Source organism: Capra hircus, chromosome 2 (assembly GCF_001704415.2).
Source record: "Capra hircus breed San Clemente chromosome 2, ASM170441v1, whole genome shotgun sequence".
NCBI lineage: Eukaryota > Metazoa > Chordata > Mammalia > Artiodactyla > Bovidae > Capra > Capra hircus.
The window spans coordinates 31,839,506-31,857,187 of record NC_030809.1 but is presented as its reverse complement, the minus strand read 5'-3'; the positions used below and the strand labels follow the sequence as shown (position 1 = coordinate 31,857,187).

The window sequence follows — 17,682 nt, the reverse complement described above, 5'->3', positions numbered from 1 at the left end:
GGCGCTCAGCTTTCTTTAGAGTCCAACTCTCACATCCATACATGACCACAGGAAAAACCATAGCCTTGACTAGATGGACCTTTGTTGACACAGTAATGTCTCTGTTTTTAAATATGCTGTCTAGGTTGGTTATGACCAACCTAGAAGTTGTAACTTTCCTTCCAAGGAGCAAGTGTCTTTTAATTTCATGGCTGCAATCACCTTCTGCAGTGATTTTGAAGCCCAAAAAAATAAAGTCAGCAACTGTTTCCACTGTTTCCCCATCTATTTGTCATGAAGAGATGGGACCGGATGCCATGATCTTAGTTTTCTGAATGTTGAGCTTTAAGCTAACTTTTTCACTCTCCTTTTTCACTTTCATCAAGAGGCTTTTTAGTTCTTCACTTTCTGCCATAGGGTGGTGTGATCTGCATATCTAAGGTTATCGATATTTCTCCTGGCAATCTTGATTCCACCTTGTGCTTCTTCCAGCCCAATGTTTTGCCTGATGTACTCTACATATATATTAAATAAGCAGGGTGACAATATGCAGCCTTGACATACTCCTTTTCCTATTTGGAACCAGTCTGCTGTTCCATGTCCAGTTCTAACTGTTGCTTCCTGACCTGCATATAGGTTTCTCAAGAAGCAGGTCAGGTGGTCTGCTATTCCCATCTGTTTGAGAATTTTGCAGTTTATTGTGATCCACACAGTCAAAGGCTTTGGCATAGTCAATAAAGCAGAAATAGATGTTTTTCTGGAATGCTCTTGCTTTTTTGATGATCCAGCAGATGTTGGCAATTTGATCTCTGGTTCCTCTGCCTTTTCTAAAACCATCTTGAACATCTGGAAGTTCACAGTGCATGTATTCCTCAAGCCTGGCTTGAAGAATCAGGAGCAGCGGCTGCACTTTGCTGGAGCAGCCATGAAGAGATACCCCACGTCCAAGGTAGGAGAAACCCAAGTAAGATGGTAGGCGCTGAGAGAGGGCATCAGAGGGCAGACAGACTGAAACAACAATCACAGACAACTAGCCAACCTGATCACATGGACCACAGCCTTGTCTAACTCAGTGAAACTAAGCCATGCCGTGTGGGGCACCCAAGACGGACGGGTCATGGTGGAGAGAGAGGACTGACAGAATGCGGTCCACTGGAGAAGGGAATGGCAAACCACTTCAGTATTCTTGCCTTGAGAACCCCATGAACAGTACAATTGCTTACATCTACTCAATATGCTGCTTTGGAAAAATGATGCTTTCAGAGGGTACTTAGTAACAGAAAATATTTATGATCTGTGAAATGTGGTAAGCTGTCCATTCTTTGGCCATTCTTTGGCTTCAGTTCAGTTCATTCAGTCGCTCAGTCGTGTCCAACTCTTTCGACCCCATGAATCACAGCACGCCAGGCCTGCCTGTCCATCACCAACTCTAGAGTTCACTCAGACTCATGCCCATTGAGTCAGTGATGCCATCCAACCATCTCATCCTCTGTCGACCCCTTCTCCTTCTGTCCCCAATCCCTTCCGCCATCGGAGTCTTTTCCAATGAGTCAACTCTTCTCATGAGGTGGCCAAAGTACTGGAGTTTCAGCTTTAGCATCATTCCTTCCAAAGAAATCCCAGGGCTGATCTCCTTCAGAATGGACTGCTTGGATCTCCTTGCAGTCCAATGGACTCTCAAGAGTCTTCTCCAACACCACAATTCAAAAGCATCAATTCTTCGGCACTCTGCCTTCTTCACAGTCCAACTCTCACATCCATACATGACCACAGGAAAAACCATAGCCTTGACTAGACGGACCTTAGTCGGCAAAGTAATGTCTCTGCTTTTGAATGTATTATCTAGGTTTCTCATAACTTTTCTTCCAAGGAGTAAGCATCTTTTAATTTCATGGCTGCAATCACCTTCTGCAGTGATTTTGGAGACCAAATAAATAAAGTCTGACACTGTTTCCACTGTTTCCCCATCTATTTCCCATGAAGTGGTGGGACCGGATGCCATGATCTTCGTTTTCTGAATGTTGAGCTTTAAGCCAACTTTTTCACTCTCCTCTTTTACTTTCATCAAGAGGCTTTTTAGTTCCTCTTCACTTTCTGCCATAAGGGTGGTGTCATCTGCGTATCTGAGGTTATTGAGATTACTCCCAGCAATCTTGATTCCAGCTTGTGTTTCTTCCAGTTCAGCGTTTCTCAAGAGGTATTCTGCATAAAAGTTAAATAAGCAGGGTGACAATATACAGCCTTGCCGTATTCCTTTTCCTATTTGGAACCAATCTGTTGTTCCATATCCAGTTCTAACTGTTGTTTCCTGACCTGCATACAGAGTCCTCAAGAGGCAGGTCAGGTGGTCTGGTATTCCCATCTCTCTCAGAATTTTCCATAGTTTATTGTGATCCACACAGTCAAAGGCTTTGGCATAGTCAATAAAGCAGAAATAGATGTTTTTCTGGAACTCTCTTGCTTTTTCCATGATCCAGCGGATGTTGGCAATTTTATCTTTGGTTCCTCTGCCTTTCTAAAACCAGCTTGAACATCAGGAATTTCACGGTTCACGTATTGCTGAAGCCTGGCTCGGAGAATTTTGAGCATTACTTTACTAGCATGTGAGATGAGTGCAATTGTGCAGTCGTTTGGGCATTCTTTAGCATTGCCTTTCTTTGGAACTGGAATGAAAACTGACCTTTTCCAGTCCTGTGGCCACCGCTGAGTTTTCCAAATTTGCTGGCATATTGAGTGCAACACTTTCACAGCATCATCTTTCAGGATTTGAAATAGCTCAACTGGAATTCCATCACCTCCAATAGCTTTGTTCATAGTGATGCTTTCTAAGGCCCACTTGACTTCACATTCCAAGATGTCTGGCTCTAGATGAGTGATCACACCATCATGATTATCTGGGTCATGAAGATCTTTTTTGTACAGTTCTTCTGTGTATTCTTGCCACCTCTTCTTAATATCTTCTGCCTCTGTGAGGTCCATACCATTTCTGTCCTTTATCAAGCCCATCTTGCATGAAATGTTCCCTTGGTATCTCTAATTTTTTTGAAGAGATCTCTAGTCTCCCATTCTGTTGTTTTCCTCTATTTCTTTGCATTGATCGCTAAGTAAGGCTTTCTTATCTCTTCTTGCTATTCTCTTCAACTCTGCATTCAGATGCTTATATCTTTCCTTTTCTCCTTGGCTTTTCACCTCTCTTCTTTTCACAGCTATTTGTAAGGCCTCCCCAGACAGCCATTTTGCTTTTTTGCATTTCTTTTCCATGGGGATGGTCTTGATCCCTGTCTCCAGTACAATGTCACAAACCTCATTCCATAGTTCATCAGGCACTCTATCGATCAGATCTAGGCCCTTAAATCTATTTCTCACTTCCACTGTATAATCATAAGGGATTTGATTTAGGTCATACCTGAATGGTCTAGCGGTTTTCCCTACTTCAATTTAAGTCTGAATTTGGTAATAAGGAGTTCATGATCTGAGCCATAGTCAGCTCCTGGTCTTGTTTTTGTTGACTGTATAGAGCTTCTCCATTTTTGGCTACAATTAATAAAATCAATCTGATTTCAGTATTGACCATCTGGTGAGGTCCATGTGAGTCTTCTCTTGTGTTGTTGGAAGAGGGTGTTTGCTATGACCAGTGCATTTTCTTGGCAAAACTCTATTAGTCTTTGCCCTGCTTCATTCTGCATTCCAAGGCCAAATTTCCCTGTTACTCCAGGTGTGTCTTGATTTCCTACTTTTGCATTCCAGTCCCCTGTAATGAAAAGGACATCTTTTTTGGGTGTTAGTTCTAAAAGGTCTTGTAGGTCTTCATAAAGCTGTTCAACTTCAGCTTCTTCAGCATTACTGGTTGGGGCATAGACTTGGATAACTGTGATATGAATGGTTTGCCTTGGACATGAACAGAGCTCATTCTGTCATTTTTGAGATTTCATCCAAGTACTGCACTTCGGACTCTTTTGTTGACCATGATGGCTACTCCATTTCTTCTGAGGGATTCCTGCCCGCAGTAATAGACATAATGGTCATCTGAGTTAAATTCACCCATTCCAGTCCATTTTAGTTTGCTGATTCCTAGAATGTCGACGTTCACTCTTGCCATCTCTTGTTTGACTACTTCCAATTTGCCTTGATTCATGGACCTAACATTCCAGGTTCCTATGCAATATTGCTCTTTACAGCATCGGACTTGCTTCTATCACCAGTCACATCCACAACTGGGTTTTGTTTTTGCTTTGGCTCCATCCCTTCTTTCTTTCTGGAGTTATTTCTCCACTGATCTCCAGTAGCATATGGGGCACCTACTGACCTGGCAAGTTCATCTTTCAGTATCCTATCATTTTGCCTTTTTATACTGTTCATAGGGTTCTCAAGGCAAGAATACTGAAGTTTTGCCATTCCCTTCTCCAGTGGACCACATTCTGTCAGACCTCTCCACCATGACCCGCCTGTCTTGGGTTGCCCCGTGGGCATGGCTTAGTTTCATTGAGTTAGACAAGGCTGTGGTCCTAGTGTGATTAGATTGACTAGTTTTCTGTGAGTATCATTTCAGTGTGTCTGCCCTCTGATGCCCTTTTGCAACACCTACAATCTTATTTGGGTTTCTCTTACCTTGAGCATGGGGTATCTCTTCACGGCTGCTCCAGCAAAGTGCAGCCACTGCTCCTTACCTTGGAGGAGGGGTATCTCCTTACCGCTGCCCTTCCTGATGTTCAACGTGGGATAGCTCCTCTAAACCCTCCTGCACCCTGGTAGCCACTGCTTTTGGGTTGCCCCTCCCGGCTGCCATCCCTGGCCTCCAGGGCGGGGTGGCTCCTCAGGGCCACCGCCCCTGGCCTCGGGCGCAAGGTGGCTTATCCTGGCCGCCTCTGGCCTCAGACGCAGGGTAGCTCCTCTCGGCCGTTCCTGCGCTGTCACAGCCTGGCACTCTCGGCCACTGCCGCTGACCTCGGACGTGGGATAACTCCTCTCGGCAGCACTTAGTGTGCCGGGTTGCATGATGTTTTTAAATTTTAAGCTTAGTAACCATATTTTAAGATGGATAAAATTTACATAAAAATCATGCTTGTTTGGATCTTGCCAAAAAATCAGAATGAGAAACAGAACTGAGCCCTTATTCAATGACAACAATCATTTGAAGCTAAGTAATAGCTGTTCCTTTTTCTTCTTTTAGGTAAGAAGTGAATTTATTTAGAGAGAAACGCTCTACAGAGTGTATGTGGGCTGTCTTAGGAGACTAGAGGCTGTAAGTATTTCCTTTAGAGTAAAGTGAAAAGTGAAAATCACTTAATTGTGTGTGACCCCATGGACTGTAGCCCACCATGTTCCTCTGTTCATGGAATTCTTCAGGCAAGAATACTGGAGTGGATTGCCATTCCCCGACCCAGGGATCGAACCCAGGTCTCCTGCATTGCAGGCAGATTCTTAGTGTCTGAGCCACCAGGGAAGCACTGCTTTAGAGTTAGGAACACATAACTCTCCTTGATCCACAGTTCCTACACAGTTACCCTTGGAAGCATTTGCTCTCATTACCCCTGACCTAAATTAATAATCAGGAAAGAAAATAAGTACATACAAATTTCAAATATGCCCATAAAAAATGAACCAGGGCTTCCCTGGTGGTCCAGTGGTTAGGAATCTGCCTTGCAATGCAAGGGACACTGGTTTGATCCCTAGCCCAGGAAAATTCACACGTCTCAGAGCAGCTAAGCCCTAGCCCCATAACTACTGAGCCCATGTGCAACAACCATTGAAACCCAAGAACCTAAGAGACTGCTCCATAGCAAGAGAAGCCACCACAACGAGAAGCCTGCACACCACAATGAAGAGTAACCCCAGCTTGCAGCAACTACAGAAAACCCACATGAAGCAACAAAGACCCACCACTGTCAAAAGGTAAAATAAATAAATCTTTTTTTTTTAAGTAAACCTTCCCAAATGGTCTTGTTTTTTACTATTTACCTTTATATTTTTTATATAAAAAGTATTTTACTATTACTTTTATATTTTTAAAAGACAGTAGAAGTTGAGTTAAATTACTGTAACCTTTCAGCTGATGTCCAGTCTTTGAGTAAATATCAATGATCTCCAGCAATTACAAGAAAATGAAGGCTGTAGGTCTTGTCTCCCATAACTTGCAACTGAGTGAAAGCAGATCTTAGCCCAAATTCTTCTAAAGATACAACACTCATTAACCAGGAATTATGATCAGGTTCCTATAATCCCAAAGAAGTCTCCCTTTTTTCTTTTCTTAGCACCCACAATATTGAAATAAACATTTGAAAGACACTTGAGTGAAAGTTTCATTCTTAGGCAGACACAACAATATTCCAGTAACAAAGTGGAACAACTTGGTGTGAAGATTTTGAAGTAGACAGACAAAGGACAAAAAGGTGCTCTCCTCCTCGGCACGGCTGGTTATAATGGATTCTTTTTTCATTATTATTAATTAATTTTAATTGCAGTATAGTTGCTTTACAATGTCATGTTAGCTTCTACCACACAACAAAAAGAATCAGTCATGTGTATACGTACATCCCCTCCCTTTTGGATTTTCCTCCCATTTAATAGGACACCACATTATGCAGAGTTCCCTGTGTTGTACAGTCTGTTCTCATCAGCTGTCTATTTTATACATAGTATCAGTAGTGTATATGTGTATATATGTCTTCATCCTGCAAAGAGGATAGTCAGTCAGTCTTTCTAGCTAACCACTTGAGTGGTTTCATAATTCATAAGTGGAAAATCATTTTTTAAATGTAAAATCATGCCTAACACTCTTTATGCAACTTGATGAACTTTCTGGTATAAATTTTGATAAAGATGATTAAAATGAGTAAACAACCCTATTGGAAAGTAGTTTCCTGATTAGGATACTTCAAATGCTAAATACATGTCTCTAGGATATATGATAAAAAGTTTACTTACACATTTCACACTATTAACGTGGAAGTTTTTAAAGTAAATTGCTACCTAAAAACTATTGCTGTTTGTTTTTGAAAGAGTACTGATCTATATGTCTGTGCTTTATTTAGCTCTTATAAATCTCACAATTTTGTTTTTGTTCTTTTTATAATATTAATATAGAAATATATTAATATGTACACATATGCATGTACAAAAGACTGCTCTTTCTAAATTTAACATCACTAAATACTTAGAGATGAATAGCAAAATTAGATAAATCTTACTTAATTACTAAATGATTAAACGATGAGAATCAGGTTAAGACTACAGAAAACGATACAGGGTTCTAAACACATCTGATAAGGAAATTGAAAATTGAATCCCGTATGTCCAGTTGTAGAGTCAAAGAAAAATAGAGAATAATACTCTGCAAGCTAATAATAACACTCTTTGAAACATTGTAAAAGAGAGTTCAAAGTGGCTGGCCATTTTCACTCTATACACAGCAATGATTTAGAAATTATGAGTATGCTCCTTTCAATGCAATTTAAACAGATTTTCTGTGTAAGAAATCATGCAAACTAGTTTCTGAGGCTGTCGGTGCAGTCCTTTCCCAGAAGTTACTGAGTTTAATGTCTTAGGTAAAGAAAAGTTAACTTTGATGATGGTCTTTAAAAAGGATTCCACCGGGCTTCCATGGTGGTTCAGTGGTTCAGAATCCATCTGCCTTGCAGTGCAGGACACACTGGTTACATCCCTAGTCTGGCAAGTTCCCACATGCAGCTAAGCCCATGCAACACTACTGAGCCCCTGCTCTAGAGCCTGAAAGCTGCAACTACTGAGTCCACGCACCTAGAGCTGGTGCTCCGCAAGAGAAGCCACTGCAACGAGAAGGCCTCACAGTTCAACTAGAGAAAATCCCAGGCGCAGCAACGAAGACTTGGCACAGCCAAAATAAATAAATAATTTAACCATTTGTGTTAAATAAATTAACAAATAACTACCTAATTAACCTTTTAAAAAACAATGCCTTAATACCAAGGATAGATACCTGTTTAATACATTTTAATGACTCATAATGAAATAGTATATATTTCAATAGATAAATGCTCCAGTACAGTTCCACTAAAATTAACGTAGAATCACTATGAATGTGTTAGCTACAATTGCAGACTTGCATATTGTATTGTTGACTCAAAACAAATAACTGTCAGGATGTGTTTTCCTGAGAAAAAGATTCTGAAATGGAGATTGGCCTGCAAGAAGTTTGCAAGCAAATATGTACAGCAGGGTTGGGAAAATTGTTACTGAGATGTTGTCGCAACAAAAGGCTCCGTCAATCTAGTGGGGAGCTCCAGAGCTAGGATAACCCTTCCCACCCCTGCACCAGATAACTCATCCGTAGAGGCAGGATGGCCGGAATGGGGGGACGACCTTGGACAAGGCAACTCTCACCGGTTGATGGCAATTCCTACAGAGAGACCTGGCTGAGATCTCAGACACCAATATCTCAGACACTGCCAGCAGCAGAGGGGATGGATATTTCCATCCCAAAGCGGGCAGACTACAGCGTCTCCATGCTGCCTGAACTGCTTGCTTTTCACAGCACATCCTGGGAAAGGCTCCTCCTGGAATCTGGTGTATTTCTTTTCCTGAAGAAAGGCTGATTGGATGATTTACAGCCCCATTGCCACAGTTGGTCTCAAAACCACACCAAAACTTATCATCTCTCCCCTCCTAGATTTCTGAACAGCACTTCTTACAACCGTCAAGGTCACCAAAAGCAAGGAAGGTCTGAGAAACTATCACAGGCTTCCCTGGTGGCTCAGACGGTAAAGAATCTGCCTGCTGTGCAGATCAGGGTTCGATCCCTGCTTTGGGAATATTCCCTTGAAAAGGAAATGGTTATCCACTCCAGTATTCTTGCCCTGGAAATCCCATGGACAGAGGAAACTGGCTTGCTAAGCCCATGCGATCTCAAAGAGTTGGACACGACTGAGCGACTAATATTTTCATTTTCTTTCAAATGCAATACCATGTCCTGGATGGGATCCTGCAAGAGAAAGACACTAGGTAAAAACTAAGGTATCTGAGTAAACTTGGACTTCAGTTAGTAATAATGCACTGATAATGGTTCATTCAGTTCAGTTCAGTTCAGTTCAGTTCATTTCAGTCGCTCAGTCGTGTCTGACTCTTTGCAACCCCATGAATCACAGCATGCCAGGCCTCCCTGTCCATCACCAACTCCCGGAGTTCACTCAGACTCACGGCCATCGAGTTGGTGATGCCATCCAGCCATCTCATCCTCTGTCATCCCCTTCTCCTCCTGCCCCCAATCCCTCCCAGCGTCAGAGTCTTCTCCAGTGAGTCACCTCTTTGCACCAGGTGGCCAAAGTACTGGAGTCTCAGCTTTAGCATCATTCCTTCCAAAGAAATCCCAGGGCTGATCTCCTTCAGAGTGGATTGGTTGGATCTCCTTGCAGTCCAAGGGACTCTCAAGAGTCTTCTCCAACACCACAGTTCAAAAGCATCAATTCTTCAGTGCTCAGAAGGTACTATTGTTACTGTTAGTTGGTAATTCATGCCTGACTCTTTGAAACCCCATGGACTGTAGCTTGCCAGGCTCCTCTGTCCATTGGATTCTCCAGGCAAGAATACTGGAGTGGGTTGCCATTCCCTACTCCAGATCTTCCTGACCCAGGGATCAAACCACGTCTTTTGTGTTTTCTGCATTGCAGGTGGATTCTTTACCGTCTGAGTCATCACGGAAGCCCCACGTACTATACTATGTTAATAATAGAAGCTTGACGTGAGGCATATGGGAATGCTCTGTACTACCTTTGCAACTTTTCTGTAAATCTAAAACTATTCTAAAATTGAATAGCTTATATTGAAAAATAACAGAAAAAATAGATTGATGTTAAATTTGACCTTACACTTTCATGGGTCTGACAAAAATCCAATTCATGATGAGCAGTTTTTCAAGTAATGTGTAACCATCCCTTAAAAATGCCATGGCCTTACTCCAGGACTCTTGGAGTCTGTATTGTCATTTTCCTATTGAGCTGTCCACAAATTCCACATGGCATCATTTTTTTTATCACCAACTTTCAATACCAATGGGTCTGTAGGGTCCTAAGCTACAAGTGTCAGGCCACTTGGCCACAGCCTTGGACCTGCTTGGGAGCCCTTTCCTGCCCTGGACCTCATTCAGAGCTGGCAGCTTTTCACATCATCCAGTTAAATGGGATGAGTGGTAGTTCCAGGTGGCAACATAGAGAGGCCTACCTAGCATTCTGGTGGCTCCTTAGAGTTGTACAATGAAGTAACTCAACATTCCTTTTGAGGGGATGTTTCAGCACACCGCAATTTGATCTCTGCTTCCTCTGCCTTTTCTAAAACCAGCTTGAACATCAGGGAGTTCATGGTTCATGTATTGCTGAAGTCTGGCTTGCAGAATTTTGAGCATTACTTTACTAGCGTGTGAGATGAGTGCAATTGTGCGGCAGTTTGAGCATTCTTTGGCATTGCCTTTCTTTGGGATTGAAATGAAAACTGACCTTTTCCAGTCCTGTGGCTACTGCTGAGTTTTCCAAATGTGCTAGCATATTGAGTGCAGCACTTTCACAGCATCATCTTTCAGAATTTGAAACAGCTCAACTGGAATTCCATCACCTCCACTAGTTTTGTTCAGAGTGATGCTTTCTAAGGCCCACTTGACTTCACATTCCAGGATGTCTGGCTCTAGGTGAGTGATCATACCATCGTGATTATCTGGGTCGTGAAGATCTTTTTTTGTACAGTTCTTCTGTGTATTCTTGCCACCTCTTCTTAATATCTTCTGCTTCTGTGAGGTTCATACCATTTCTGTCCTTTATCGAGCCCATCTTAGCATGAAATGTTCCCTTGGTATCTCTAATTTTCCTGAAGAGATCTCTAGTCTTTCCCATTCTGTTGTTTTCCTTTATTTCTTTGCATTGATCGCTAAGGAAGGCTTTCTTATATCTCCTTGCTATTCTTTGGAATTCTGCATTTCAGATGCTTATATCTTTCCTTTTCTCCTTGGCTTTTAGCCTCTCTTCTTTTCACAGCTATTTGTAAGGCCTCCCCAGACAGCCATTTTGCTTTTTTGCATTTCTTTTCCATGGGGATGGTCTTGATCCCTGTCTCCTGTACAATGTCACGAACCTCATTCCATAGTTCATCAGGCACTCTATCAGATCTAGGCCCTCCAATCTATTTCTCACTTCCACTGTATAATCATAAGGGATTTGATTTAGGTCATACCTGAATGGTCTAGCTGTTATCCCTGCTTTCTTCAATTTAAGTCTGAATTTGGTAATAAGGAGTTCATGATCTGAGCCATAGTCAGCTCCTGGTCTTGTTTTTGTTGACTGTATAGAGCTTCTCCATCTTTGGCTGCAAAGAATAGAATCAATCTGATTTCGGTGTTGAACATCTGGTGATGTCCATGTGTAGAGTCTTCTCTTGTGTTGTTGGAAGAGGGTGTTTGCTATGACCAGTGCATTTTCTTGGCAAAACTCTATTAGTCTTGGCCCAACTCTATTAGTCTTGGCCCTGCTTCATTCCACATTCCAAGGCCAAATTTGCCTGTTACTCCAGGTGTTTCTTGAATTCCTACTTTTGTATTCCAGTCCCCTATAATGAAAAGGACATCTTTTTGGGGTGTTAGTTCTAAAAGGTCTTGTAGGTCTTCATAGAACCATTCAACTTCAGCTCCTTCAGCATTACTGGTTGGGGCATAGACTTGGATAACTGTGATATTGAATGGTTTGCCTTGGAGATGAACAGAGATCATTCTGTCATTTTTGAGATTGCATCCAAGTACTGCATTTCGGACTCTTTTGTTGACCATGATGGCTACTCCATTTCTTCTGAGGGATTCCTGCCTGCAGTAGTAGATATAATGGTCATCTGAGTTAAATTCACCCATTCCACTCCATTGTAGTTCGCTGATTCCTAGAATGTCAACGTTCACTCTTGCCATCTCTTATTTGACCACTTCCAATTTGCCTTGATTCGTGGACCTGACATTCCAGGTTCCTATGCAATATTGCTCTTTACAGCATCAGACCTTGCTTCTATCACCAGTCACATCCACAGCTGGCTATTGTTTTTGCTTTGGCTCCATCCCTTCATTCTTTCTAGAGTTATTTCTCCACCAATCTCCAGTAGCATATTGGGCACCTACCGACCTGGGGAGTCCCTCTTTCAGTATCCTGTCATTTTGCCAACATCTGCTAGATCATGGAAAAAGCAAGAGAGTTCCAGAAAAACATCTATTTCTGCTTTATTGACTATGCCAAAGCCTTTGACTGTGTGGATCACAATAAACTGTGGAAAATTCTGAGAGAGATGGGAATACCAGACCACCTGACCTGCCTCTTGAGAAATCTGTATGCAGGTCAGGAAACAACAGTTAGAACTGGACATGGAACAACAGACTGGTTCCAAATAGGAAAAGGAGTCCGTCAAGGCTGTATATTGTCACCCTGCTTCTTTAACTTATATGCACAGTACATCATGAGGAATGCTGGACTGGAAGAAACACAAGCTGGAATCAATATTGCTGGGAGAAATCTCAATAACCTCAGATATGCAGATGACACCTCCCTTATGGCAAAAGTGAAGAGGGCTAAAAAGCCTCTTGATGAAAGTGAAAGAGGAGAGCGAAAAAGTTGGCTTAAAGCTCAACATTCAGAAAACGAAGATCATGGCATCCAGTCCAATCACTTCATGGAAAATAGATGGGGAAATAGTGGAAACAGTGTCAGACTTTATTTTTGGGGGGTTCCACAATCACTGCGGATGGTGACTGCAGCCATGAAATTAAAAGATGCTTACTCCTTGGAAGGAAAGTTATGACCAACCTAGATAGTATATTCCAAAGCAGAGACATTACTTTGCCGACTAAGGGCCATCTAGTCAAGGCTATGGTTTTTCCAATAGTCATGTATGGATGTGAGAGCTGGACTGTGAAGAAGGCTGAGCACCGAAGAACTGATGCTTTTGAACTGTGGTGTTGGAGAAGACTCTTGAGAGTCCCTTGGACTGCAAGGAGATCCAACCAGTCCACTCTGAAGGAGATCAGCCCTGGGATTTCTTTGGAAAGAATGATGCTAAAGCTGAAACTCCAGTACTTTGGCCACCTCATGCGAAGAGTTGACTCATTGGAAAAGACTTTGATGCTGGGAGGGATTGGGGGCAGGAGGAGAAGGGGACGACAGAGGATGAGATGGCTGGATGGCATCACTGACTCTATGGCCGTGAGTCTGAGTGAACTCCGGGAGTTGGTGATGGACAGGGAGGCCTGGTGTGCTGTTGATTCATGCGGTCACAAAGAGCCGGACACGACTGAGCAACTGAACTGAACTGAACTTCAGCACACCGCTGGACCCCTAAGAACTGCAATGAATTGACGGGCTCCTGAGACTTTGTAGAATTTCTCTCTCATCCTCTGAAATGTCTTTCTTCAAGGCCTCCAATGCATTTTCCACTTTGCATTTATCAGAACTAATGTTACCAATTTATCTAATCTTACCATTTATCTAATGTTACCATATAATAACCAAAGTGATACTGTGCAGAATCCAGAGGGTCCAGATCCTTTTTATTATAACAAAGGGTAGGAGAGTCTTAGCTCTGGAGCAATACCAAAAATGTATAGTGTTGTCCGTCTCAAGTGAATGCAGTTTCGGACCTTCCTTTCTGATGGGTATGGAGAGAATGCATTTGCCAGATCAATACCCACATTGTAGCTGAGACTTGTTAATTTACTCTCACCAAGATCCCACATCTAGCTCAGCAGCTGCAATTAAGGCTTCTAATTAGTTGAATTTTCAATAATTCACTTTCATTCTCCAATATCCATCTAGTTTCAGGGTCAGAGTGGTGAATTGAACAGAATAATAATTAGGACCGACACTCCTGCGTCCTCCAAGTCTTTAAGGGTGCTAATCTCTGTTGTCTTTCTGGAATCCAATGTTAATTTGGGTTTACTGTCTTGCCCAGGGAGTGACGCAGTTTCAGAGTCTTCTACTTAGCTTTCTCAGTAGGTTAGTTTTTAACCCATAGGCCAAAAAACAAATGTTGGTTCTGCCAAGTCCCGAGTATGTTCCGTCCAGGAATTTAATCTGGACTGGAGAGATGACCACTAGGTAGATCCATGAACTCACCTGACTGACTGTGAGTTACACGTGGGGTAGGACACCATTTATTATCTGCATTCCATGTGCCCCACTCTAGACGGCACACTGTAATGATCCTCTTGTCCCTGGGTATCTATGTCCACTTGGACCTTCTGTCCCCTGTCTGGAGTGTGTCTGTGTAGACTCCTTTCCCTAGTGTAGTTATCCCAGTAAATAACCACAGGTCCTTTTGAGGGAGGAATAGAGGAAGCATTGCCATGTCCCCTTGCAGTGGTGTTTCAAAGTTTTCCTTCTTTAGGGATCCAGTCTTTCCTTCAGTCTGTAGTTCCTGGGTCTGGAAAATATCAAGGTCTGGAAAGCTAGCAAGAGATCATAATTTTTATTAAACTGGCTGTGTCTGTGCCCTACTTCTCTCTTGATCATCCATCTTTGAGGTTTTTTTTAATCTTTTTCTTCATATTCGTACATTTTTGGCTGTGCTGGGTCTTCGTTGCTGTGCAAGGGCTTTATCTAGTCGCGGGGAGCGGAGGCTACCCCCTAGCTGGCAGCACGAGGATTCTCACTGCAGTGGCTTCTCTTGTTGCGGAGCCCAGGCCCCAGGATACACGAGCTTCAGTAGTTACGGCTATCAGGCTCAGCTGTCCCATGGCATGTGGGGATCTTCCGGGACTGGGGATCAAACTGGAGGCCTCTGCACTGCAAGCTGGATTCTCAACCACATGATCACCAGGGAAGCCTTGTCCTTGAGATCTTTAGATGGTAAAGTGTGAGGAGTATTCTCATTGGCTGCCCATGTATTTTGCCCCTAGAGAGGCCATGTCCCATCAACCATCTCCAAATCTCTCTACAAGTACTCTTCAGATCTGGTCACTCATTCTAATTGTGCCCACTTGGCCTCTGACGGTGAAGCCTTGCCACTGAGCCCCTCTTCTTCCAACCCCACTGCTACCAGTGAGTGCATTTCTGGAACAGCCCCTGCCCTACAGGGATACACCAAACTTTCAGTGATGTTAGGGCCTCCTCACCAAAGCATTCTTTATTCCTTTGGTCAGTGTGTCCACTCTACCTTCCTTGGGACCCCTTTAAGGAAACATAAAATACTTTTTATTGTTGGTTGTAATTATATTCATGGAATAGGAGATCTCGTGTTCTATCTGCTAAATTACAGCACCCCCACCCACCTTGCTGCTGCTGCTTAGTCACTTCAGTCGTGTCCAACTCTGCAACCATATGCAGTGCAGCCTATCAGGCTCCTCTGTCCATGGGATTCTCCAGGCAAGAGTACTAGAGTGGGTTGCCATGCCCTCCTCCAGGGGATCTTCCCGACCCAGGGATTGAACCCAGGTCTCCTGCATTGAAGGCAGATTCTTTATCACTGAGCCACCAGGGAAGTCCCCACCCCCTTGCTTCCTTGGTGCATGTTAAAATACATAACAATTACTATAAAAATTTCCATCCATCATCTGAAACTGCCCTGCATACACACATGAACCCCTGGATCCCGTTCCTGAAGAGCACCTTGTGACTCCTGAAGTGGTCACTTCCGCCACCCTCAAGCCCCTCTCACGTACTTCTCAATGGACCTGAACTCAGACTGGCCCCTTGACTGGCTTTAGAACGACCAGAGGTCCTTAAGCCCATCTCTCTCAGCCTCTTTACTTTTAATTTAAAGGGATTAAGGAAAGAATATCTATTTCCTCTTTATTCTCGGAAATATAACACACATTCAACTGAAAAGTAAACATAGAAACCTTTTAATTCTTTGCAATGGAAGTTTAACCTTACTTATTCATTACCAAAAATAAAGACTATCATTACAATTTATTCTCTATAGATGCAAACAATCTCCTCTATTTTGACATCAAAAAAGTCAGAAAGACAAAACACAAATTCCATGGACAAAGATGAAAACAGTATGATCTTCAAATGTATTTTGTTAATTTATTGTTTCTTTTTGGTTTTATTTGTTTGTCTCACTGTATGTTTATCTTGCAAGAGCCTACAGAGGTGAGAGAAAATATCTGCAGGCTGATTTTAAACAACTTGAGAGAGGTATTAAGAACTAAACAAAACAAAATAAAAATGTATTATTTATTTTAAAAAATAAAACTTTTTCTTTACTTATTCAACTATGAAAAATTTTCCTGAAACATGTCAGTTAATTGGTCTGCAATGCACTCGTAAATGGATAACATGGATCTCCTCTAACAAATATTTTAAACAAAGTATTCACTACCAAGAGAGCTAGTTGGGGTAGGGAAATCTTCAAGTCACAATCCCCTGCACAGGACTACATACAAGTTACTTTTAAACTTGAAGTCAGAAAAGCAAAATCTGTAAAAGTAATAATATTGCCATTATTTTCAGCAATCTACTGATAAACCTGAAAAGCTCTTTTCAATACAATGAACCCTGATTTCATGACAAGCTCCTTGCTTAAGGGGCTATTAACTTTTGAAGCTGAGCTGCTCAACCTGTGGCAAACTTATTGACAGAAATGCTCCATTCTGAAATTCATCTTCAGGATGGAAGAAAGTCCAGCAATGACTTTCTTCAATACATGGCCTACAGAGTTGCAAATATGCACGAGAGGACTTTGGGCAGGTGTAACTCTCAGTCAATAAGCTGGAAATAGGCTAAAGAGAAGAGAAGACAGTGAAGGTCAAATATCCCTGATAAAATATCAGGCAGGGGCTTGTGGCCCAGAACTGGACACTATGCAAAAATGAGGTAACCAGATCTCAATAACGTTAAGAATTTGAGATGCCTGTACCACAACTGAAGACAGAGCTTTTTACATGGAGTTCTGCTTGGGATCATTCTACTTAGGGCTCCCTCCTGAGCAGCACTCCTAGATATTTCTATTGTTTTGTACACCTAAACTTCTGGATATTCTCCAACTGATGCTCTAAACACCTCCAAGGATATGTAGGTGCTCCAAAATCAAGGAAGGTCACATCATGCCTGGTCGTGTTTTGGTGTTAGCCTATATTATATAAGTTATTTGAAAATTGGTAATCCATATTTAGGCTCAATGATGGCTCCAGTAATCTTATTAACTGGAATATCCCATTCTCCCAATAGGATCAGTGGTCAAAGCTCATTATATAACCAAAACCAAAATGGGGGCAATAGAATCTAATCACCCATGATAAAACAGCCCACTGACCAATGCTCTGATGCAAATCACCAGGATGTTTCAATGCAACCTCAACATTTATATAGTTTCATGATGACCAGCTATCCAAACTCTTAGGTTTTAGTAGGATTCAAAATCCTTTTTCTCTTAGCTAGCTCTCTTCTTGCTCATTCTTGTTTGCACGTATTTGCCCAACTTTGGTTGGCTGTTGAGGTCCAGTGGAAAAATTCCCATTCTGCCTCGTAGCTTCTCCTTTAGGGACTTGGAAAAGGAAAGTAGCGCAGTTCTCTCTGGCCATCTGCCAGACATGGGACCCCAGCCTTCTTGGGGTAAGTTCGACTGGCAATTTTAAAGAACTCTTCCGCAGCATCAAGTGCAATGAGACGGTCCTGCCAAAAAATTAAAAACAAAAGTGCTATCAAAATGGAAACAAAGCCATGTCTGTGGCAAAAATTCATCTAAAAATCACATCCATCTAGAAATAACAATGAG

General features: G+C 42.3%; 1 protein-coding gene across 1 annotated transcript in view; it reads right to left on the bottom strand.

Moving 5' to 3' along the window:
• MREG (melanoregulin) overlaps nucleotides 15,790-17,682 on the bottom strand; it is a 69,463-nt gene continuing 67,570 nt past the window's right edge. The window contains exon 5 of the mRNA XM_005676924.3: nucleotides 15,790-17,579. Coding sequence (XP_005676981.2) covers nucleotides 17,445-17,579 — 135 coding nt within the window. The 3' untranslated portion in view covers nucleotides 15,790-17,444. The remainder of the gene's footprint in view (nucleotides 17,580-17,682) is intronic.